Below are 26504 nucleotides of genomic sequence, written 5' to 3'. Positions count from 1 at the left end.
GAAAAACGCATGCACACAAATGCACCTGTTTTTTTCATCTGTTTTTTTTTGCAAAAATGGATGAGAAAAACAGAGCACAAAAACGTAGCGTGAACCCAGCCTGAGTGAGAACAGGGACTAACATGTATGATAAATATGAGATGTGTGATGTAATCTTTGTATCTATGTAACTGGTTTTCCTGGATCTTACAGCCCCATGTAGCCCGATGCACCTTACAGCGACGCCCGTTTGTGCTATAAATGGGGCATCGGCCCAATGGGACCCAAGTGCGGGGGCGGTGTCATACACTGCAGGATTTCATGGGCCCGATGGAAGTGAAGCTTCCTGCGACTCCTCTACCACCTCGTGCTCCGTGTCCGGATTGCAGTGTGGACAGCGATACAACGTTACGGTCACAGCGTATGATGGCGGATGCCGCAGCATAACCACAAATGCCACAACTGTCACAATAGGTAACTTTGTATAAAAAATTTAACTTTGGCAAACTCCTCCTTTCCTGTCTGGATAAGGCTGGGTTCACACTGCGTTTTTTGCAGTTAGTTTTATCGCCTGTTTTTGCAAAAAAAAAAAAAGTGGTCAACCATGTTTTTGTGTACGTTAAATAAACAGATGTGTTTTGGTCTTTTTTTTATGGCAGTCATAGGATCAAAGCGGATGCACACAAATACATGTTTTTTCATCCATTTTTTTTTTAAACGGATGAAAAAAACATGTATTTTTGTGCCTCCGTTTTGATCCGTTTTTCTATTGACTTCCATAATAAAAAAGAGATCAAAAAACGGAAAGCGCATCCATTTATTTAACATACACAAAAACATGGTTGGCCACGTTTTTTTTACAAAAAACGGGTGAAAAAAACTGACTGCAAAAAACACAGTGTGAACCCAGCCTAAACAAGACTCCAATCACTGCCTGATGTATTAAAGGGGATGTATTAAAGGGGATCTAGCATTAACACAGCCCATGCTAACCTCTGATATAGGCAGATCAGCGCAGTGAAGCTGAGCTCAACGGTGTCCTCGGTTTTCAAATCGCTTGCATCGTTCCAGAGATGGGGACCAAAAACTTTATATGTAAATTAACTTTCTTCATACACTAGAGGCAGTTTATTCCCTCTCCATCTTTCCATTATTGAACTTGATAATAAATGCACACTGCCTCTAGTGGTGGCAGAAAGAATTAAAAATTTTACCTAGACTTTTTTTTTTTAAAGAGGTACAACAAGACCAAAATGTTTTCTTTCAAATGCACTGGTTTCAGAAAGTTATATAGAATTGTAATTTACTTCTATTATAAATCTCAAGTCTTCCTATACTTATCAGCTGCTGTATGTCCTGTAGGAAGTGGTGTATTCTTTCCAGCCTGACAGTGCTCTCTGCTGCCACCTCTGCCCATGTCAGGAACTGTCCAGAGCAGTAGCAAATCCCCATAGAAAACCTCTCCTGCTCTGGACAGTTCCTTATATGGACAGAGGTGGCAGCAGAGAGCACTGTGTCAGACTAAAAAGAATACACCACTTCCTGCAGTACATACAACAGCTAATAAGTACTGGAAGACATGAGATTTTTAATTAGGAGTAAATTGAAAATCTATATAACTTTCTGAAACCAGTTGATCTGAAAAAAAAAAAAAAAGATTTCCGCTGGAGTACCCCTTTAAGGCACTAGAAATCATTTCCTGTAATGGTGTACAATGCAATATACATCTACTGAGAATAACAGGGGGTAACAAAAAGGTTAAAATGGTATGAAAAATTTGATACTTTAGATGTTTTTTAAATTTCTTTTACAATGTATTTCGTTCACAGCACCGTGCATGCCCACCAACATACAAACCAGCATAGACTGTTCATCACCGGAGCGCATGAACGTTACCTGGACTCCGAGCAGAGGAGCTGAATCCTATGTGGTGGTCGCCAAAGGGAATGATGGGCACACGCTGTCCTGTAGCACAACCACCAGTATGTGCGCTATACAGGGCGTTCGCTGCGGATATACCTACTCGGTATCTGTTAAAGCCTGGAATGCCGTCTGCAGCAGTAACGCATCCACCGAGGTTACTATAGAAACAGGTGAATACTTACCAATATAAACTGAGAATTTATATTATAATATAATTTATAATATTGGAAGATAACATTACAGCAGGCATGGGGAACCTTTGGCCCTTAAAGGGGTTGTCCAGCGAAAATCTTTTTCTTTCAAATCAACTGATATCAGAAAGTTATATAGATTTGTAATTGACTTCTATTAAAAAATCTCAAGTCTTCCCATACTTATTAGCTGCTGTATGTCCTGCAGGAAATGTTGTTTTATTTTCAGTCTGACACAGTGCTCTCTGCTGACATCTCTGGCCAAGACAGGAACTCTGTCTCGTGTTTATATGAATCCCCATAGAAAACCTCTCCTGCTCTGGACAGTTCCTGTCTCGGCCAGAGGTGGCAGCAGAGAGCACTGTGTCAGACTGAAAATAAAATATTTCCTGCAGGACATACAGCAGCTGATAAGTATGGGAAGACTTGAGTTTTTTTTTAATAGAAGTAAATTACAAATCTATATAACTTTCTGATATCAGTGGATTTGAAAGAAAAAGATTTTCGCTGGACAACCCCTTTAATCTTGCCCACACAACACAACAATGTAATGTTTCTGGTCTATGCGCAGTTCCATGCATTCCTGGTGTGACGGACGTGAATATTGACTGTCTGACCTATCAAGCCCTGGTGTCCTGGGATGAAAACAACACGTACCCCAGTTATTATACAGCAGTCGCCGTTGACCCCTTTGGAAATGAGCTTTCCTGTGGTGACCTTTACACCTCTTGTCAGATCCCGGGTCTGGCGTGTGGATTGGAGTACGGCTTTCATGTGTATTCTTCTACCCGGAGATGCAATTCATTGAACAGCGCAGTACTCAAATCCAAGACAGGTAAGTACTGATGAAGATTTTATCAGCAGGTCGGTGTCTTTTGAAGGTCATCATTGTGGACATTGTTTTTGTTATTTTTTTTTCACGTTAAAAACTAGTGCCACCTATTTAGGATAGCTGCCCTACGTCAATGATCCTGAGTCCGGAGTTTCCTCCAAAAGGAATAAAGACCATTTTAGAGGAGACTCTGGTTTAATTGAGATCCTTGGTAGAGATGAGCGCAACTGGAGCATGCTCGAGTCCGGTGGTTTGGCATTTGATTACCGGTGGCTGAAGAAGTTGGATGAAGCCATAGGACATCTGGGAAAACATGGATACAGCTTAGCCTCTTAAGGACATATGACGTACCCATACGTCACATGTCCCCAGGAGGTGTTCAGAGCGGGGCCGCGCTCTGAACCGTCGCGATCCCGGGTGCCGCTTGTAGCCTGGGACCACGGCTATTAGCGGGCACGGTCTGATCGCCGTGCCCGCTAATCAAGTAATCGGAGGCAGCTGTCAAAGTTGACAGCTGCCTCCGATTACCGGAGGCAGCTGATCCCTGGTGTCTAGTGGGGGAGATCTGCGTGTCTGCAGCCGGCCGGGTTCCTCTCCAAGATGGCGCCAACCCCGGCTCGGCACTCGTTTGTTTTCGGCTGCAGCAGCCAAAAGCAAACGAGTGCTGATCTCATTGATCTTTGCTGTATAAGTATACAGCAAAGATCTCAATGAGAGATCAAAGTGTATATACTAGAAGTCCCCCAGGGGGGGAATAACCCTAACCCCAGGGGGGGAATAACCCTAACCCCAGGGGGAATAACCCTAACCCCAGGGGGGAATAACCCTAACCCCAGGGAGGAATAACCCTAACCCCAGGGAGGAATAATCCTAACCCCAGGGAGGAATAACCCTAACCCCAGGGGGGAATAACCCTAACCCCAGGGGGGAATAACCCTAACCCCAGGGGGGAATAACCCTAACCCCAGGGAGGAATAACCCTAACCCCAGGGAGGAATAATCCTAACCCCAGGGAGGAATAACCCTAACCCCAGGGGGGCTTCTAGTATATGTGTAAAAAAAAAAAAAGTATTGTTATTAGTAAAAAGCCCCCTCCCCTAATAAAAGTCTGAATCACCCCCCTTTTCCCATGTTTTGAATAAAAGTAAATAAATAACTAAACAAACATGTTTGCTATCGCCGCGTGCGTAATCGCCTGAACTATTAATTAATCACATTCCTGATCTCGTACTGTAAATGGCGTAAGCGCAAAAATATCCCAAAGTGCAAAATTGTGCATTTTTGGTCGCATCAAATCCAGAAAAATTGTAATAAAAAGCGATCAAAAAGTCGTATATGCGCAATCAAGGTACCGATAGAAAGAACACATCATGGCGCAAAAAATTACACCTCACACAGCCCCATAGACCAAAGGATAAAAGCGCTATAAGCCTGGGAACGGAGCGGTTTTAAGGAACATATATTTGTTACCAATGGTTTGAATTTTTTACAGGCCATCAGATACAATATAAGTTATACATGTTATATATCGTTGTAATCGTAACGACTTGAGGAACATATATAACAAGTCAGTTTTACCATAGGGCGAACGGCGTAAAAACAAATACCCCCCAAATAAAAGAAATGCTTTTTTTTTTCAATTTCACCACACTTTGAATTTTTTTCTGGTTTTGCCATCCTTAACCTCTTAAGGACCCATGATGTACCGGTACGCGGGTCCTTTAAGAGGGCGCAGCGGACCGGCCGCATGTGATCGGGAGAGATGGCCTGCTGAAATACACTGCAGGCCATCTCTCCCTGTCGGCATGGGGGGTTGTTAACCCCCCCCCCCATGCCGACAATCGCCCCTATTGGCTGATCATTTCAGATCAGCCAATAGCGGCGATCGGCACCTTTCCGGGCCATCGGTGACCCGATGACCCGGAAAATAATGGCAGCCGATGCTGTCCAAGACAGCACCGACCGCCATTACTGTTAAAAGTAATGGTGGCCACTGTGCCACGTCCCGATCGCCGTGACCGGCCAGCCGATCACGGCGATCAAAGTCCCCAAAAGTAATAAATACCTGCTCTGGACCCCTCAGCTAGGTAGCTGAGGGGTCCAGAGCAGGTATTTGGCCATACTCACCGGATCCCGGGGTCCCGATCGATGTCTTCTGGGTCCCGTGACGTCATCTTCTTGCGTTCGGGTCTTCGGCCTTTTTCGTTGGCCCCTCGGATGTCCTTGACTTTTTTTCGGCGCTCTGCTGCCCTCTAGCGGCTGATAAGTGTAATACACTTATCAGCAGCTATAGGGATGGTCAGCATGTAATAAATGTTTTTTTTTTTTTCAAATTTTTTTATTTTTTATTTTCTGCACCATTACGCCGATGAGTGTTGATCTGCATCGCACGTAAGTGCGCTGCTAATCAGCAACTCCTCCTTTTTGGCGTAGGGTGTTTTTTTTCTATATCCTACTGCCACGGTCTGCTGATAAGTGTAGTAGTTTTTATTCTTATACTTAATGTTAAAAAAACCCCATAAAAAACACTACATTACACTACACTACATTGAATAAAGTTTTACACTACACCACTACATACCCCATATACCAATCCCCATATAAAAATGGCCCCCAGGATGTTTTCGGCATCGGACGCATACGCTATTATTGCCTCCGACACCGAAACAGCCAGTGAGGATGAATGGGGGGATCCTTTTTTCCTCCACTCATCCTCATCCTCATCATCCAGTGACGTATCTGGGGGTAGCGTAGCGTATGCTGCCTCCCAGACACGTCTTTTCCGCCAGTACCGTCCCAATAAGAGATGACGGTATGGCGTGAAATTCTACAAACTCTGTGAGAGTACCTCAGGGTACACTTACAGATTTAGGGTACGTGCACACTGCGGAATGGCGAAGGATAACCCTTCGTGCATTCCGCAGCTGGCACCAGCCGGCAGACTGATGCGGGCAGGTGCGTGCCTCTCCGCCAATGTCATAGTTTCCATTCTATGCATGGGCCCGTGCATAGAATGGAGTCTATGACACGGACAGAGACGCGCGGTGGGTGCCAGCTGCGGAATGCACAAAGGGTTATCCTTCGCCATTCCACAGTGTGCACGTACCCTTAGAGTGTATGAAGGAAGGGACACCCAAATCCAGCCCCCAGATGCCCCCCCCCCATCCTCGGAGTTAGTGGGGAGATCATTCGGGAACTGATCCTCCCACTGCTGGATAAAGGTCACCACCTGTACGGGGATAACTTTTATACCAGCACCCCCTCTTCTGGTCCCTCGCTGCCCGAGCTACTGTAGCTTGCGGCACGATCCGAACATATCAGAAGCAGTAACAGAGCCCTAATATTTAGCAGCCATGGAGCGGACCCAGCGCTTCTGGATATGAAGGACCCCGTATCGCACCAGGACAACATTTTCCAGGTGACGTCCCCCAACCTGGAGAAAGGGAGACCCCAGAAGAAGTGCAGAGTGTGGTGTAACAGGGGGATCAGGAAGGACACCATTTTCCAGTGTGCCACCTGTCCTGATCCCCCCGGCCTCTGCATACTGGATCGCTCCAAGGCGCACCACACGTCACTGGGGTTCTACATTATCTAAATTCTGTCCCTTATTCCTATTTCAGGGGTCACGTTGATCCGGGGATTATTCTGATCGCCATTATGGAGTCAGGAAGGAATTTTTCCCCTGTGATGAGGCTACTGTCGTCTGCCTCACGAGGTTTTTTTGCCTTCCTCTGGATCAACACAGGTTGAATTTGATGGACACCTGTCATTTTCAACCTTATAAACTAATAATTGGCCTAATACCCCCAAATAAATTAGAATTGTCCCTTTTCCCCAGCTAAGTAGGTATGGCCGCTATTCCCATTAGAGGATGCCATGATGCAATTACAAAGCCTCTGTGTGGCCAGGACAGTAGAAACCCCCCTTATGTGATCCCATTCTGGAAACTACACCGCTTAAGGAATCTAACAAGGGGGGCAGTGGGGATATGGCCCCCTGGTGACGGCCACATTTGGGACGTGAAAATGAAAAAAATGGTATTTTTTATTTTCACACCACATATTCTACATATGTGCCCGTCACCAGTGGGGTCCATATGCTCACTGCACCCTTTGTTAGATTCCTTATGGGGTGTAGTTTCCATAATGGGGTCACTTGTGGGGGGTTTCTACTGTCCTGGCAGCACAGGAGCTTTGTAATTGCGACATGGCCTCCATCCTCCATTCCAGCCTCTAAATGGCGCTCTGTCCCTTTGGTGGCTTGCCCTGTGCCCATATGGCACATAATGTCCACATGTGGGGTATTTTCGTACTCAGAGGAAATTACTCTACACGTTTTGCGTTTATTTTCTTTTTTAACCCCTTGTGGAAATGGAAAATAATCAAGGCTAGACCAACATTTAGTGTAATTTTTTTAAAATTTTTACTCTAAATCATTGATTTTGTCTTGATTTTTTCATTTTCACAAGGGGCTAAAAGATAAAAAAAAAACACAAAATGTGTAGAGAAATTTCCCCTGAGTACGGAAATACCCCACATGTGGACATAAAGCGCCATGCAGGTGCAGGGTAAGCCTTCAAAGGGAAGGAGCGCCATTTGGTTTTTGGAGGCTGGATTTGGATAGAATGGATTTCGAGGGGCTAGGTTGCATTTAAAAGGCCCCTGTGTTGCCAAGATAGTTGAAACCCCCCACAAGTGACCCCATTATGGAAACTTCACCCCTCAAGGAATGTAACAAGGGGTGTAGTGAGCATATGGACCCCACTGGTGACGGGCACAAATGTGGAACAATGTGGCGTGAAAATGAAATATTAGATTATTTACACTATAATGTTGGTCTAGCCTTGAATTTATCGTTTTCACAAGGGGTTAAAAGAGAAAAAAAACACAAAATGTGTAGAGCAATTTCCCCCGAGTCCGTAAATACCCCACATGTGGACATAAAGTGCCATGTGGGCGCAGGGCAAGCCTCCGAAGGTAAGGAGCGCCATTTGGATTTTGGAGGTTGGATTTGGCTAGAATGGATGATGAACGCCATGTCGCATTTACAGAGCCCTCGTGCTGCCAGGACAGTGGAAACCCAACACAAGTGACCCCATTCTGGAAACTACACCCCTCAAGCAATCTAACAAGGGGTGCAGTGAGGATATGGACCCCTTGATGACGGGCACATTTGTGCCGTGAAAGTGAAAAAATTAAAATTTCCACATCGTTCCACATTTGTGCCCGTCACCAGTGGGGTCCATATGCTCGGGGCAGAAAATATTGGGGTGCATTTCTCTGCTAATAGGTTTATCATTATGAAAAATATTGGATTACAATAAAATCTCTGCACAGAAAATTAAAATTTTCAAATTTCTTACACACTTATCTTTTATTTCTGTGACTCCCCTAAAGGGTTAAAACACTTTCTGGATGTGCTTTTGCAGAGTTTGGGGGGTGCAGTTTCTGAAATGGGGTGCTTTGTGGGGCTTTCTAACATACAGCCCCCTCAAATACACTTTAAGGCTATGTTCACACTACGTAAGTCTCCGGACGTAGCGCGTTCCATGAATAAGCGGCCGGAGACTTACGTAGTTTGCGTACAATGGAAAGTATACGATGTACGGCTGCACAGTTCACGCCAGGATCGTACGCGGTGCCGTAAAAAATGAACCAGACCATTGTTTGAGGATGAAAATGCCGTAACTTACGCCCGTAGCGTAACATGCGGTCCCGTACGTAGTGGTGATTTCTTTATTTTGCAAGCTTTTTGTGCCAATCCAAAAGGTTCTGTGGGGTGTCCGGGGCTAGCTGAAGATTTCCAAGTAAAAGACCGCTGTCAGATCGCTGCGTAGGGCGCTCGGGCCTGAAATGGCCTTAAGGACCGAAGCAAATTTTATGAATATGACCAGTGTCACTTTATTCATTAATAACTTCGGGATGCTTTTACCTATCCGGCTGATTCTGAGATTGTTTTCTCGTGACATATTGTACTTCACATTTCTTGTAAATTGAAGTCGATACTTATAACGAATCAGATATTTTTAGGGACCTGTTCAGGTTTAGGCTTTAGGCTTCAAAAAAATTTTTCATGACAGTGACACTTTAACCCTTTAACCCCTTAAGGCCCTTAAGGGGTTAAAGGGTTAAAGTGTCACTGTCATGAATTTTTTTTTTGAAGAAATCAATAGTCCAAGAAACTTTGTAATTGGGTTTATTAGCCGAAAAATGCATTTTTATCATGAAAAAGCAGTTTGAAGCTCTCCCCCCGTCTCCATTGTTCTCCTATGGAGAGAGCTAAATAAAACACCACAAAAGGACAACAAAGAGTTAATCTACAAATACATCACCCTGTAACTCCTCTGACAGTCACCACTGACCTCTCTGAGCTCTGATTACAGGGTTCACCCAGCTCCATGCCTGTATTCCTTTGTTCTCAGCTTTCTGCTGTCGGCTAACTCCCCACTCCCCCCTCCCCTCTCTATAGAACAGACAGGGTTGTGTCTAATGCAACAAGTCACAATTTCCAGATTTTTTGCAGTGGATGGAAAAGAGGAGAGGAGGGGGGACCTGGGGAAAGTCTTTTTACATGCAGTAAACCCAATTACAAAGTTTCTTAAAATCACTTGTACTATTGATTTCTGCATTTCAAGCATCATCCAGTTGTGCTCATCTTTTATCCTGTCATATAGCAAAACTCCTTAATTAGGGTGCGTTCACACGTACAGGATCTGCAGCAGATCCGCAGCAGATTTGATGGCCTAGAATTGATTTGCTTTGAATCTGCAGCTTCAAATCTGCGCCATCAAATCTGCTGCAGATCCTGTACGTATGAACGCAACCTTAGGGTAGCTCCACACGTACCGACTCGCAGCGTTAATAACGCTCCGAGTCGGCTAGGTCCTGGCAGATCACTTTCACTACATACACACAGCGGTCTGAACGACCGCTGCGTGTATGTAATTCTGCCGGCCCGTTAACCCCTTTGGCTCCCACTGATGCCGTAGCCCGCTGTGTCTGTATACATTACCTGTCCTCGCTGCATGGGGTCCCGGTGTACTGCTCTCCCGCCTGGCCAATCAGTGTGTTGCCCTGCCGCAGCCACTGATTGGCCGGGCGGGAGAGCAGTACGCCGGGACCCCATGCAGCAAGGACAGGTAATGTATACAGAGCGGGAGCCGGTCGGCAGCTGAAGGGGTTAAGCGGCCGGCAGAATTACATACACGCAGCGGTCGTTCAGATCTGCCAGGACCTAGCCGACTCAGAGCGTTATTAACACTGCAAGTCGGTACGTGTGAAGCTACCCTTAGGCTACGTTAACACGTACCGGATCCGCAGCATATTTTCTGCTGCAGATCCGCAGCAAATCCGCAGCAGATTTCATCTGATTATCTGAACACAGCATCAAATATGCACCATCATATCTGCTGCGGATCTGCTGCGGATCATGTACGTGTGAACGCACCCTAAGGGGTACGTGCACACTACGGAATGGCGACGGATAACCCAATGCAGGAACTTACTAGTCATTGCTCCCACTAGCCAGAAACCTACTCCACACTGATGAGGGGCAAAAACCCTGAAACAGCTGTCTGTGGATGGATACCTTGCTTAGGTGGTTTCCTTAATTGGAGACATTACTTGGCTTGGTTGTTCCTTCCTGGAGGAAGGTCTGGCTAGTTCACTGATGTCGAGACACGTGATGGTCTCTCTGCAGTGTTTTTTGCATATTGGATTCTGTCGTCCGTCCAAAGAATAAACATGTCCAAAGAATAAACGGAATGTGCAACGGGTTATCCGTCGTCATTCCATAGTGTGCACCTACCCTAAAGATTCGGACACCAATAGGCAGCGCTAGAGAGGTAGCTTTCTTCTGGAGGAGACCTAATTTGCATACCTGTCTTTCCCAGGAAGCATTGCCTGGCCTGTAGGACTCCCTACTTCAGCTGGTTTTCTCCACAAGGAAAACCAGTCTCTCTCAATAGTAATGTTCTTGATGTAATAGATACTTTAGTAACACCTGCTTATAAAGTCCCCTCCGTGTTGTTATTCTAGGGACATATCCTTTACTGACAATCCCTTTAAATGTACCCTGCAAGGAAACCTTTAAGGATAGACATATTCTAGGTATTCCTTTCCAAGAGAGGAACAGCATATTCCACTATATCTTAGGTAGATGATGGGTATCCTCCCAATGTATAGACCCCAAGCCTTAAAACATGGGGTAAATGGGGTCTTATTCTAGCATTGCTCCTATGGCTGGCCATACTAGTCCATACGCACCAACAATAATGTTTTGTTTTATTACAGCTCCATGTCAACCCAGAGATATCACGACAAATGTGCAATGCGGAAACAACAATGCCCTAATATCATGGTCAGAGAGCAAAGGCGCCATCTACTACCTGACCACACTGTCTGGAAATGGGACGGTCTCCATTTGCAATACTACTACAACAAACTGCTCCTATCTGAGTCTGCAATGTGGACAAACCTACAACGTTACCGTACTGGCTGTAAATGACAGGTGTCAGAGTGTGCTTTCCACTGTGAGCACATTCGAAACAGGTCAGTATAACGGAGTAATCTGTACAGAGAGGTTGGGAATTCAGTGCAGCAGCACTGACGGGAGCAGAGGAGATATGAACTGTGTGTTAGAATATTTGGAATATTTTTGCTTTTCGCAGCTCCGTGCCAGCCGCAAGGTTTGATTGTTAACCTTGACTGTGGTAGCCAAACCGCATCCATGTCCTGGAGGGCGAGCGATGGGGCCCGGAGTTATACTGTACTGATCGAAGACAATGGTACAGTGACTCCATATACTACAGCTGGTACCTTCTTCCGCTCAAATGCACTAGCCTGTGGTCGGACTTATGGATTTTCGTTGGTGGCCATTGGTGGAACGTGTAACAGCTCAAAGAGTCTTACTATACGTCAATACTCAGGTACTGAATTTCTATACCGCTTTTGAGAAAAATCAATGGGGGATTTTATTGTTCTATTTTTAGCTAAGAATACTAAAAAAAAACTTGCAGGAATGGGCAAATTCCTATGACCTGTTCTGGCACAAGACCATAGAGAGGAATATACACCCATTGCACCCAGATATAAATGTCGGATTGCTGCAAAACTCGTTTTACAGTTATACAAGAAGGTGTCAAGGTTCTTTGCCTGCTGCTTAATAAAAAAGGCTCTCAGATGCTACTTTTGTGCCGTGTACCTCTCGATGTTTGACTTCTAGACATGTCTATGACACTTTGCCCAGTTGATAGACACTGAGAGCGGTTGCATCACTGGACTGAAAGAAGCAGGATGGTCTTTTCAATTTATATATGATTGGGAGCCAAGTGGGCGGTCACACTCAGTGATTGACAGCCTTTCCCCTATGACTTTCCATGCAGAGATAGGTGTAAGTTACCAAAATGACCATCCACTGGACTCCAACACATAGAAAAGAGTTCCATGGGCGGTCTTATCAGTCATTGATAGCTGTCTATGACTATCAATGACTGTCAATCATTGAGTAGGACCTCCCACTGGACTTCTAAACAAAAAGAGTAGAGCTGTAAATGGATAAAATACAAAGTATACTGAATCATTTCCCACAAAGCAATATACCAATCTGCTTAGCTCCCCTTAGCTCTTTACAATGATATCTGCAGATCAGACGCCACGTTCAGCTGGATGGGTTTCTTTTAAATATAACTGATTATTCCAATATTAAAGGGTTTTTTTCCGCAGCTTTTTTATTTAATTGCTGTTGTATACTCAGGATAGGCCATCTATATCAGATTAGTGGGGATTCAACACTGGAAGGAACCAGCTCCATACATTGTGCAGTGGCCATGTTGAGGTACTGCATCTTACTTCCCATTAAAAACTAAATGAAATATAAATTTTACAGCCAGCTAGGGCAGGGGAGGAACATAATAAACAAACCCTACTTACCTCTCCATGTAGCTTCACATAGCGCTGTCTAGCCTCTAAGTAGTGCTTATTTATTATGTTCCCCCCTGCCTGCTTGCAAATTATTATTTTCTCTGGACCTCTCCTTTAAAGGAGAAGTCCTGTGAACATTTTTATTAAAGTATTGTATTGTCCCCCAAAAGTTATACAAATCCCCAATATACACTTATTATGGGAAATGCTTATAAAGTGCTTTTTTCCCTGCACTTACTACTGCATCAAGGCTTCACTTCCTGGATAAAATGGTGATGTCGCTTCCTGAATAATATGGTGACGTCACTTCCTGGATAACATGGTGATGTCACGACCCGACGCCCAGAGCTGTGCGGGCTGTAGCTGCTGGAGAGGATGATGACAGGGGGACACTGAGGGACACAGGGCACTGGAGGGACACTGAGCATCCCCCTGCCATCATCCTCTCCAGCAGCCACAGCCTGCACAGCTCTGGGAGTCAGGTCGTGACATCACCATTTTATCCAGGAAGTGAAGCCTTGATGCAGTAGTAAGTGCAGGGAAAAAAGCCCTTTATAAGCATCTCCCGTAATAAGTGTATATTGGGGATTTGTATAACTTTTGGGGGCAATACAATAATAAAAATTTTCGCCGGACTTCTCCTTTAACTTGAATGGGAACTGAGCTGCAATGACCCAGTGTGGCCACTACACAATGTATGGAGCTGTCTGCTGTCTATTTTCTCTGTATACAGTATGTAAATGCAACTCTAGCAAACAACAGACTGGTGAGAGTGCAGGGGCTTGTACCCCCACCATTTACAGGTTATTGTGCCTATTTAAAAAAAGAGTATTGAAAACTACAACTATACCCTAATAATATAATATCTGATTTTTTTGATTTTTCAGCTCCCTGTGCTCCACTCAATGTCACATACACAAGAAACTGCCCAACTTCGATGGCTTCTGTTACATGGTCAGCGAGTGACGGAGCCGTCCTGTATTATATAACAGCCACCGCGGCTGGGGGGTTGCAGTCGTCCTGTAATAGCACCAATACCAGCTGCCAGCTCATGGACTTAAACTGTGGCCTGTCATATAATGTAAAAGTGCAAGCCATGGGGCAGATGTGCGTCAGTAACAGCAGCTCTCCGATGGTTCTGACCACAGGTAAGGGCTACGATCAGGTATCAATCAGAGTTTATTATCAATGCAAATACACAATTATAAAGTAATCACTGAACCTGTATCTGTGATCCGCGGAACAGATGAAGTACAAAGTCTGCTGATGGGTCACATGACACTTCCATACCACCAGAATAGCCCCAGTTCAGCCTCTTATCCTTCAGTGTTGATCCAGAATAAGTAAAAATTAGGTAGAAGCCAATTTCCTTCCCGACACCAAATCTGCCAGAAGCTTCTTTCTTCCAAGCAGATGCCATCCATACACTGGAAAGAGTCATGGAGGAAATTGAGGTCCTTTTACACTTTATTGGAAACTTGACAAACCCAGCTCACATGCTCTCCATCTCCTTTTTGTTAGGTCAATTGTCTTTTACACCATCGGAAGCCATACGTCTTCAGAGTTCAATCAACAGCGATTCCTCCCTCCCATGTACAGGCCTCCTTCCTTCCTTGTACGAGAGGCCTCCATACACATTAGGCAGTTGGCAAATCCAACAGGCTTTAGGGTCCAGATCAAAGCTTTGGCTGTTCAGGGATGATGGGAATTGTAGTGTTGCTAGAGATGGAGGGCCTCAAGTCTAGTTTGACATCACTGGCCTAGAGGCTTGCAGTTGGTTACTCCCGAATTATAGTTACTATTAGGCAGAGTCTGTCTATGAACAGTGCCGTTTTGTTTGGCCATTGACTTTTTTGCCCAGTGGCATTACACTCTCCCAGTTAATGGTTTTGTCGTCATCATATTCTGACGTTAGATGTTTTTTGTGTTCTACAGCTCCTTGTCTACCACAGAACGCATCGGTCAGTGTGAACTGTGCAAACAACTCCGCCATGTTGTCCTGGGATGGAAGCAGAGGTGCGCTGGGCTATGTTGCCACTGTAAAACATAATGGGGATTTGGTGTACTCCTGCGACGCGCACAATACAAGCTGTATGGTCCCCGATCTACTCTGCGGAGCTTCTTATTCCTTCTCTGTGTTGGCCAAAGACATGGAATGTAACAGTTCCTATACGACGCCCATTGGTTTTGGAGCAGGTACGTTGTGACTATATTTATTAATTGTAGACAAATTTAACCTGCTGATGTCTTCCTATATCTGAGGATGAAGGTATGTTTCTTGCCTTGATCCTCAGCACCTTTTCCGTTCAGTTTGTAGTTAAATCCTTAGGCTAGTAAGGCAGTTTGGTGCACTGATCCAGCCCACCCCTGGGTGGTCCGCTTTGAAGATATTCATTAGAATGGGCGGATCGGTGCATTGGGGGCGGTAGTCATACCAGCACTGCACCAAACCTTACTAGCCTGGGGATTTAACTACAAACTGCACGGAAATGGTGCAGAGGATGAAGGTAAGAGCCTTACACTTCTCCCGGCTGTATCTAGTGATTGGTTGGGGTCTTGGTGCTAGGACCCTCACCATGCCCCTTTTGATGCACCCCAGTAGTGAATTATAATAGGGGCCCTGAGCTCCTGGGGGGCCCATGACCACCCAAAAAGACTTATACTTTCAGTGGTGTACTTTCTCCTGGCTACACTTCCGCCATGATTTGCAAAAAATCTGTTTTTTTTTTTATGGGAATTTTGCACAAATCAGGACATCATGACATTATCTGTCCTGTACTATGAACGCCAGGCTAGTGCTGCCATAGTTACAGTGGGGCGGGGGGGGGCCCAGGCTTGGTGAACAGCCCGGGGCCTATGGTAAAGTTAATCCCCCCCTGATGCACCCCATGATCCTATTTGCCTTGGCAGCAGCTGCCTGACATTGGTTGTCAACTAAAACTCCTAAGTTACCCAATGTTATCTCATTTAAAGGAGAACTTAAATCAAATAAAAAAAATCCTGGGAGGGCAAGAACATAATAAAAGAGTCATACTTACCCGTCCCAATGCCCCCCGCACCGCAGTGTCAGCTCTCATGGACCTGTCGGCATCCTGTAGCTCCCAGTCCAGTAAAGGCCAAATCCCGGCTTAGAAATGTTCGCTCCACCAGCCAGTGACTGGGGCAGGACGACGCTGCAGTTACTGACAGGCTGAGTGGGTACTTCCCACCGGGATGTGACGATGCAGGAAATCGGGAGAAACTGAAGACGGGAAGCAGACATAGAGCTGGTGATGCTGCGCTGCAGGGGCACGAAGACAGGTAAGCACGGCTTCTTTATTATGTTACCCCAACGTCCTGCCCAACCAGCATTTTTATATGAGTTCTCCTTTAATAAGTAATCCGAGCATAATTGAAAAACATACATTTTTATTTTTCTTTCTTTATGATTTTTTTCACAGTCCCTTGTCCTCCAAGTGAAGTGGTGACATCAATTTACCGTGGTACCGTGAAGCCGCAGGAAGTGGAGGTGGCCTGGAATGGGAGTCATTGCGGCTCCGATTACATGGCCACAATCCAAGGACAAATTGGAAACGATTCTACATTTGTTTTGAATTCTTACTGGACGTCCTACATGGACTTTTACATCCCGGTGCCGTGTAGTTCACTTTATAGTGTTACAGTGACTGCTCGGAACCCAGCGGGACCCAGTTACCCGAGCACTCCTATAATAGGCTACACAGGTGTGTATGCGGGATACCGATCACCTTACAGGGTATCTTTGTGCATATAAAACATAGTAGATGAAATATCTTAATCTATTGATATTAAAGGTATATTACCATCTCATAAAATTATGCCATATTGCTAAGATGTGCCATCACTTAAAGGGGTACTCCAGAGAGAAGAATCGATCAAAGCAGGAGGTTTTCTATAGGGATTTGCTACTGCTCTGGACAGTTCCTGTCACAGGCAGAGGTGGCAGCAGAGAGAACTGTGCAGACTGGAAAGAATACACTATTTCCTACAGGACATACAGCAGCTGATAAGTACTGGAAGATTGGAGATTTTTAAATAAGAATAATTTACAAATTTATATAACTTTCTGCCACCAGTTGTTTTTTCCCCACTGGAGTGCCGCTTTAACAATTGGTGGGGATCTTATCACTGGAAATTTCATCAATTGAGAGAATAAAGGGTAGCAGCACCAGTAGTAGTCCCAGTAATCTTGTGTTTTCCCCCATAGCTCCCTGCACTCCACAATTGAAACCAGTTGAAGTATTGGGAGGTAACCTATTGATTTCATGGCAAGAGGCGTCATATGCAGTCGAGTACCGAGTGCTGACAATGGATAACACCACCGTCCTCTGCACAACACCGGGATTCTCCTGCCAGGTCCCACTCTCATCTTATGCATTACAAGTCATTGCTGTTAATTCAGCAGGACAGAGCCCTCCGGCTTACCTTTCAGGTAACATCCATCACTTCTTTTCATCCTACAGGTCATAAAAGGGGGGGGAAGGGAGGGAGAGGGTTAACCAGGCCTGGAAAAACATGGTGGCTCCATTCTTGTCTCCAGTTTGGATGTGGTTTTGCAGCTCAGTTCCAACTTTGCTTTGTGGGTAAAATCCCTTTGAGACCACGTTCACACAGTGTATTTTTGCAATAAACAATGGCAGGTTGCAACATCGGCTGTTGTTTATTGACAGCGTGCGATTACATTAAAGTGTATGGAACAACGGCGTAAGGGGATATACACTGTATACACTACGACCGTTGTTCTTTGCGTCCGTGAAATTTTTTGACAGGTCTATTTTCTACAGCCAGAGTAAAAAATTGTCTGTGCTCACAGGGCACGCACGGCTCCCAACCGTACTGCACGCTGTGGTCAATGGCAAATTGTAGTGGGGGCACACCCGAATGTTCCAATTAAAATCAAGTGATATTCATCCGGTTGAACATGTAAGACAGCCGCTGTTCTTACCTTGTGTGAACATGGGCTAAATGAGAAGTCCCACAAAAAATAAAATCAGCAGGTGGGTGGGGGTGAAAATAATAAATTTGTAAATTCACCCCTTCCCTGAACCTCTGTTGCGCTGCTCCAGGGTCCCGATGCCGGATCTAGAAACTGCAACGTCACGGCCCAACTAAGTGATTGCCTGCTCAGCCAATCAGTGACTAGGGCGATGTCCCACTCCAGTCACTGATTGGCTGAGCGGGCAATCACTCAGCAATGGTCATGGCGTTGCAGCTAGCAGAGCTGCAGGACCCTGGCTACAGTATATGGGACCCCGGAACTACGAGGGTCAAGGAGGAGTGAGTTTACAGGTTTATTTTCACCCCCACCTGCCTGCTGATTTTAGTCTTCGTGGGACTTCTCCTTTTATCCCCTATATGATCACATATCCAAATCTGAACGATAAATTCTAACTTTATAAATTTGAATGCTATAAATGTAACATTATTTGACTAACTGCCGATACTAACTGCTGGGACTAACTGCTGGGACTAACTGCCGGAACTAACTGCCGATTTTGTTTTTATGACAGGTGTGATCGGATGATTCAAGAACCGTCTTCCGATGAAATCTTCTCTTTACTGCTGCTATAAAGGAGATCAGTAAACTGCTGTAAAATCAGGACTACTTTTGAATAATAATTTTTTTTCAAAGATTAATCTAATATTGTATTCGTACTCAATAAATTTTTCCATTCTAGGCACGCGCTAGACCCTCTGTATGGTAATACATTAAAGAGCTATTTTCATACAACTTCTTAGTGAAGTCCTAGTTACTAGAGTCTTCTGCTGTCCACATTTCATCAAGACTACAAAGATAATCTTTCACTCGGGAGGACCGGACCACCATTGCAAGGGCACTGTGTAATGCTTCAGGTCTCCTTTGGTGGCGCTGCAGGAAAATTAATAATTTACAGGTTTCACCACTGATTGTTGGGGATTTAAGCCAGAGGACATTTTGTGATCAGCTTATTGGCAGGGGCCCCTTTCTAACCTGTAGGGATCAACCAAAGCAGAGGACCCCTTTAAGGATGTGGCAGCACAACCACAAGTAGTATACAATGTGGCAAGCATATGCAATGTGTTCTCTGAGATATGTTATCTTGACACTAGAACCATCTTTTAGACGTTTCAACATCTTTATTCTCTTAACATATTGTGACCATTCACAACTCAACATAACAGGCTCTGGTAAAATAATCAGATATGAAACCCAATAGGTAGGTGTTCCCCACAAATAATATCCCCTATTAGGTAGGTATTCTCCATAGATAATATCCCCCATTAGGTAGGTGTTCCACATAGATAATAACCCAAATTAGGTAGGTGTCCCCCATAAATATCCTGTTAGGTAGGTGTTTACCATACATAATGTCCCTCAATATGTAGGTGTTCCCTATAGATAATGTCCCTCAATATGTAGGTGTTCCCCATAGATAATGTCCCCCATAAATATCCCATTAGGTAGGTGTTCTCCATACATAATGTCCCTCAATATGTAGGTGTTCTCCATAGATAATGTCCCCCATTAGGTAGGTGTTCCCCATAGTCAATTTTCCCCATTATGTAGGCCTTCCACATAATGTCCCCCATTAGGTAGGTGTTCCTTTACAGTCAATATCCCCTATTACGTAGGTGTTCCCCATAGATAGTGTCCCCTATTACGTAGGTATTGTCAATAGATAATATCCCCCATTAGGCAGCCCCCCCCCAGCATGGTGGCCCCCACCTTAGGTAATTCTTTCTCCAGTTAGGTAGGTGACTCAGATAAGGTTACGGTTTAGGGTACTTGTGCGCAAAGCATAAAAATGACACGTTGGAAAATGGACTAAATATCCACACTACAACCTGGACTGAAATGTGCGCATGTTACACACTGAGGGTAGGTTCACACTACAGAATCCACCTGATAAGTTTCGGTGGATTCCGAGGCTCTTACCCGTTCACGGCGGCGCGTATATCCGTCGGCTCCATAGACACCATTCTATGGCTGGGCAGATTCCGCGATCTGCCGAAAGAACAGACATGTCAGTTCTTTCGCCTGAACATGGAATCTGCCTGGCTATAGAATGGTGTCTATGGAACAGGCGGACATACGCGCCGTCGTGAACGGGTAAGTGCCACGGAATCCGACGGAACTTATCGGGCGAATTCCGTAGTGTGAACCTACGGAGGGATATTGTTTTTAAGGTGCGGCTTTCACACAATGCAATGAAAAAGAGAGAGAACATTCAGAAATCTGCAGCCTCGTATCTCTCACTGACATTGTACTGTACACAGAATGTTGGTGTGGATAATGCAATGAAAATTATGTGATTTATGTGAATTCAGAATCCGTGCAAAGACAGCAGCCTGGAGAGGTGGGGGTGCTGTAAATTCAGGTTTCAAACTGCCGCCACTGTTGGCTAGCTGTTATTATATGGAGACACATGGTACCGTTCATATATCGGTCTGTGCTTCCAGAACACTACAATAGCTTTGCTGAACGACCCCGCCGGGTCTTCTAACCAGACGCTCAAAAATGCGTTACTAAACTAAATAGTCCCCCAAAAAAACAACACATGAGCCACACAAGTAATTTTAGAAATTTATGTCACAAAATTGATTAAAGAAAGAAATAGTTTTACCACATATACTGTGATTGTGATTATAAAATATGAAGGCAAGACAAACAACACAGCATGGGGAGGAGAGACTGCACTAGAGATGAGCGAACCGGGTTCGGGTTCGAGTCGATCCAAACCCGAACGATCGGTATTTGATTAGCTGGGGCTGCTGAACTTGGATAAAGCTCTAAGGTTGTCTGGAAAACATGGATACAGCCAATGACTATATCCATGTTTTCCACATAGCCTTAGGGCATTATCCAACTTCAGCAGCCACAGCTAATCAAATGCCAAAAGTTCGGGTTCGGATGGACTCGAGCATGCTCCAGGTTCGCTCATCTCTTCTTGGTATATATAAATTTCGTTGGACAGGTCTATACGTACCGTGCAGTCTCTCCTCCCATGCCGTTTTTGTCTTGCCTTCATATTTTATAATCCCAATCATGCTGCACAGTATATGTGGTAAAAAATTTCTGTCTTTAATAAATTTTGTGACATACTTTTCCAACATTACTTGTGTGGCTCATGTGTTTATTTTGGGGGGGACTATGCAGTGCAAAGTGTCATACTAATGCTGCGTTTACACGAAACGATAATTCGCCCGATCGTACAACTAACGATGTCGGAGTAACGATTTTTTTTCATAACGGTTAGCGTTTAGATGGTACAATATATCGTACGGAAAATTCGTTTTGCGAACGGTTAAGCCTATCTCGCACATAGGAAATATAGGTGAACGACTGTTTACACGGAACAATATGCGAACGACGAAGGACGATTTTAGAACATGTTGCAAGATCAAAATGAACGATTTCTCGTTCGTCGTTCGCAGCGTTTACATGTACGATTATCGTTCGAATTCGATCATTATCGTGCAAATTCGCACGATATTCCATCCGTGTAAACGCAGCATTAGGCATTTCTTTTTAGCTGCTGAGGACTGTAACACCTCCTTGCTCCCCCTCCCATCCCTGCTTGACTGACATTGAGCTTTCTGGGCTTAGCCCTGCCTCCAAATCTCACACCTACACACAATTTGCTTGCACAGAGCAGGAACAAGATTTGGAAGCAGGGATCAGTCAGGATTCGGCCACGAGATTAGGGAACAGATCAGCATATGTGGCACATACACATGTATCTTCTGCTCTAGCAAGCTATGGCACTGGAAGGGATTCTCTGCTGTAACAGCCCCCATAAACTAAGAGGCAGCAGGTTGTGGGTTCAGACATGTTAAGACACCAGCGCTGCATTTAGCTGCAGTTTTCTGACTGTGCTTCCTCATCATCATCACTACCATAGAAACATAGCCAAAGCTAGAAACAGACTAAAAACAGAGATCAGGTCATAAAGGAAAGCCTGAGATTTCTCCCCTTTTAAAAATCCATTCCTGGCTTTGGCTTCAAATATTTGGCAGATAATCTTTCAGTGTAAATGGACCCTTAGGGTCCTATTACACGGAACGATACTCGGCCGAATCGGCCCTATCTGGCCGATTATCTTTCCATGTAATAAACACAACGATCAGCCGATGATCGTTGATATAGGTTCAGACCTATAATTGTCGGCCGACCGCGCACCGCTACGTGTAATAGCGGTACGCGGCCGGAGGCTAACGATTTGCAAAAGAAATACATTACCTATCCATGGTCCAGGGCTCCCCAGGTCCCGCGCACTGCAGCTTCAGAGCGATCTGTCTTAGCTGACGGCAGCTCAGCCAATCACAGGCCAGGACCGCCGCGGCCAGTGATTGGCTGAGTGGTCTGTCAGCTAAGACAAATCGCTCTGAAGCTGCAGCAAGCAGGACCCAGAGAGAAGAGGAGCAGGAGGAGCCCTGAACCCGGCATAGGTAACGTATACCAGTTTAGCAAGGGCTGCAAGGACATCGGTAACGATGTCCCTGCAGCCCTTGTTAAACGATTATCGGGCCGTGTAATAGGCCCTGTAAACGAGCGCCGATCTACACTCATTTACATTTATTATCAGGCCCCTATCGGCCCGTCTAATAGTACCCTTAAACTCGCACTGAAACTAATCCACAGCAAACCAATCACCGGATTGTAGGATCACTTTCCAGAAGAACACCAGAGGATGGATTTTTTTTTTTTTTTTTTAACCCTGTTGCGTGGTGGGTTGTGGTGTTTTTTTCCCCCTCCCATCTCCTTTCATAGATATAAGCTTTTATTTTTTAATTCGTGTATAAACATGCTTGTTTTTTTTTTTTGTGGATTTTTCCCATTAACAGAACTAATTAAGTTACATTATCAAAGAATCACATGACCTGTAATAATAAGGCAGGGGAAAAAAAAAAACTGATCACTTACTATAGTGTTTTGTTACGTTGCTGTTGGAGGATTTTGAAAGAGAAATTGCCACAAAAATTGGAGGACAGAAGGAAAGAAAATGCAATGCAGAGTGTATGTGTGATGGATCTAATCTCTATACAGGAAATCTCCATTCCAATTGGCCACTGGGTGTAAATGTGCAATTCATCAGTGCAGCTCAACCACTAGGTGGCGATCTATACCTCTGTAAGCACAGACAGGATCCTTGCTAACCTCTGGGTTCACTCTACGTTTTTGCAATCCGCTTTTTTCAAAAAAAGGAATAGATGAAAAAAACAGATGCAACTGTGTGCATCCGTTTCTGCATTGACTTCCATTATAAAAAAAACAAAAAAAAAAACAGAACAGATTTTTTTTTTTTTTTGAAGGACACAAACATGATCGACCTCATTTTTGTGTCGGTCAAAAAAACTGTTTTTTTTTATAATGGAAGTCAATGGAAAAACAGATAATATCAGATGCATACATTTTATTCATCGGTTTTTCATCCATTATTTTGCAAAAAAAAATAAAATGGCAAAAACGTAGTGTGAACCCAGCCTAACCCTGCATTTTCTTGAAAAATTATGAAAAAACCCATTAAAAATTTAGATGATTATAATTAGGGATGAGCAAATTAACAATATCAGCAAAGCGCTTTGCTAGACTCGGCAGGCAGCTTGTCAGCGACCTGCCTTTGAACCCTGTACTTCTCTCAGGAGTGGATCCAGCTTTTCCAGGCTCCCTGAGAGGAGTGACACAGAGTTCGTAGTCAGCAGGCTGACGAGTCTAGTGAAATGCTACAATAGTATAGAAAATTTGCTCATCTCGAATTATAATGGCTCTTGTGGCCAATTAATAGGAGTACTGCACGCATATCTCTAAGGAGGGGGTCTTGTACTGTATCTCTGCTTCCCTTATGCAGACTGTTCACCCACTTTCCTTAGAATTAAAGGAAATCGGTCAGCTGCAATTCAAACTCCAAACTGCTGACACTGTTAGATATGTTACAGGCGTCCCCGAGGTCCTGATGTGCAGCCAGTTGTAATACCTTACTCCCCCTCCTATACCTGACCCTGCTGGGACTCAGAGGAGACAGTACAGCTCGAAGCAGATCAGGAGCTTAGAAAAGCTGATTCTTCGTACCAGAGAATAGAAGATAAAAAATTCTGAAACCACAGCCGATATGAAAGGTACAGGGTGTCGCTTTAAAGCGTAACGGTCATTTCATTTTTCTGAAAACAATATCTATAGTAAAAGTGATTTTAAGAAACTCTTTATTAGGTTTTATTTACGAAGTTTACTTCTGTACTGAAAAAGCAGTTTTTCTAGCTCCCCTCTGACTTCAGAAGAAGGATTTCTGTGTCCATTATGCTCTATGGAGAGGGGAGGGGCTGAGGGGAATGAGTGAGCAGGGAGCAGTTCTGCACAGCACAACACCCTGCAATCTTCTCTCAGCAAGTTCCTAGATAAGCACTGACCTTTCTGACCCCTGAATCCAGCGTTTTAGGTGCCCAGAGAGTCTACAAACCGCTGACCTTCATGTCTCCTCTTCCTGCTCACTCATCTCCCTCGGCCCCTCTGTAGGCTATAATGGACACAGCAGAACCCGTCTTCTCTGTAATGAAGACGGATTTGCCTGATAACGCGCGTGTGTGTGCGCTTTGGAAATTGCTTTTGAGTACAGAAAGTCTTTTTCGCCTAATAAAACCTATTATAGAGTTTCTTAAAATCGCCTCTACTACTGTTCTGGAAAAAAATAAATAAATATAACAGCTACACTGTCATATTGCAGCTCGGGTGCATTTATATGGACCCTATACGGACAGTGGCAGTTTGACAATAAAGCCCTGCCCAGGTGACACTGTCCACTGATAAAATGAAGCAATTTTAGAGCAGAAGTTTTATACAGGTATATATCTAATGTGCACCATCTAAGTTTGTGAATGGTGTGGAGAACGGCACAGAGTAAGAGGGTGTGTGCGACAGTATCACTTTTGGCAAATAATTACCCTAATTTTAAAATAATGGCAGTTATTGAGCATTAAAGGGGTACTCTGGTGAAAATCTTTCAGATCAATTGGTTTAAGAAAGTTATATGGATTTGTAATTTACTTTTATTTAAAAATCTAAAGTCTCTATCAGCTGCTGTATGTCTGACAAGAAGTGGTGTATTCTTTTCAGTCTGACACAGTGCTCTCTGGTGCCACCTCTGTCCATGTCAGGAACTGTCCAGATCAGCAGCAAATCCCCATAGAAAACCTTTCCTGCTCTGCACAGTTCCTGACATGGACGGAGGTGGCAGCAGAGAGCACTGTGTCAGACTGAAAAGAATACACCACTTCATGCAGGATATACAGCAGCTGATAAGTACTTGAGATTTTTAGATAGAAGTAAATCACAAATCTATAAAACTTTCTGAAACCAGTTAATCTGAAAGAAAAAGATTTTTGCAGGATTACTCCTTTAAATGTCATTAAATCCTCTAAAATTTCAAGTGTGTGCACGTAGTCTGTTTTCAATCCCCTCCTGGTTTTGGTTTAAAACTACTGACCAAAAAATACTGTGTGTGAGATCATAACCTTATAGTGTATTAACATAGAAGATTGTCGGCAGATAAAGCCCCCACCCCCACCCCGGTCCATCTAGTCTGACCTATTAGTATTTCCCTTCTCATTATCTTAGGATATGTATATATTGATATAACAGGCAGTATTACATTCTGTTATTGTAGATAATAAAGTAGATGGAGCGCAAGCAAGAATAAATTTATGTGGACAGTGGAGAAGACAACTCAGATTAGAATAAATCTTGCAGCACTATGTTTGGGTGCGGCTTTAAAGGGATTGTCCAGCAAAAATCTCTTTCAAATCAACTGATGTCAGAAAGTTATATAGATTTGTAATTTACTTCTATTAAAAAATCTCAAGTCTTCCCATACTTATCAGCTGCTGTATGTCATGCAGGAAATGTTTTATTTTCAGTCTGACACAGTGCTCTCTGCTGACACCTCTGGCCGAGACAGGAACTAACTGTCCAGAGCAGGAGAGGTTTTCTATGGGGAGTCATAGATACATCATTCCATCCTGGGAAACAGTCCGGGGTTTGAATTTAACGTTTGTGTTGTCCGTTTTTCCACGGACAGAACACTACTTGACTTGAGAATGCAGCCTAAGGGTATGTGCACACTGAGGAAAATTGACGGAAAATCTGTCGCGGAATTCGCCGCTTGCAGACTGTGGCGGGCGCACGCCTCTTCGTCTGTCATAGACTCCATAGACTTTTATGCACGGGCAGATTCCTTCATCCGTTCATAGAATGACAGACAACAGAATCCGCCTGTGCATAAAATGGAGTCTATGACACGGGTGGAGGTGCGCCCACCCGCCGCAGTCTGCAAGTGGCGAATTCCGCAACGGATTTTCCGTCAAATTTCCTCAGTGTGCACATACCCCAATACACCTCTCCTAGCCTTCCATACGGTGCTCAGATTTTAACATCTATGCTGGTTCTGATTCAGTTTTTGGAAGGGTGTTTGAAAGAAATAAATTAAAAAGTTGAAAGTCAGACCAATGATAAGCAATCATATAATAGATCAAAATGTATTTTCTTAAAAATTGTTTACAATTAGACAATGACACAAAATTAAATGTTATATTTGCAATCATATCCTCTTAGAAAAAAAAACAAAAAAACCCACAAAGAGCCATTCTATGGAAATGTCAGCTAAGCCATGC

The 26504-nt window shown here is 44.2% G+C and overlaps 1 protein-coding gene across 3 annotated transcripts in view; it reads left to right on the top strand.

The window, feature by feature from the left end:
• Window positions 1-18550, top strand: part of LOC138790068 (receptor-type tyrosine-protein phosphatase beta-like) — a 31972-nt gene extending 13422 nt beyond the window's left edge. Inside the window, exons 12-21 of one of the 3 annotated variants that reach the window (XM_069968994.1) lie at window positions 193-453; window positions 1809-2072; window positions 2665-2928; window positions 11217-11474; window positions 11594-11851; window positions 13733-13993; window positions 14781-15041; window positions 16286-16567; window positions 17071-17295; window positions 18374-18550. In XM_069968994.1, coding sequence (XP_069825095.1) covers window positions 193-453; window positions 1809-2072; window positions 2665-2928; window positions 11217-11474; window positions 11594-11851; window positions 13733-13993; window positions 14781-15041; window positions 16286-16567; window positions 17071-17295; window positions 18374-18387 — 2348 coding nt within the window. In that variant the 3' untranslated portion in view covers window positions 18388-18550. The remainder of the gene's footprint in view (window positions 1-192; window positions 454-1808; window positions 2073-2664; window positions 2929-11216; window positions 11475-11593; window positions 11852-13732; window positions 13994-14780; window positions 15042-16285; window positions 16568-17070; window positions 17296-18373) is intronic. The other 2 variants (XM_069968995.1, XM_069968996.1) reach the window with 2 other exon arrangements.
• Window positions 18551-26504: the final 7954 nt, after the last annotated feature.

The sequence above is a fragment of the Dendropsophus ebraccatus genome, chromosome 4 (genome assembly GCF_027789765.1).
Source record: "Dendropsophus ebraccatus isolate aDenEbr1 chromosome 4, aDenEbr1.pat, whole genome shotgun sequence".
In the NCBI taxonomy this organism is placed as follows: domain Eukaryota; kingdom Metazoa; phylum Chordata; class Amphibia; order Anura; family Hylidae; genus Dendropsophus; species Dendropsophus ebraccatus.
Note: the sequence above shows the minus strand (reverse complement) of the source record. Positions and strands in the feature narration are given on the sequence as shown.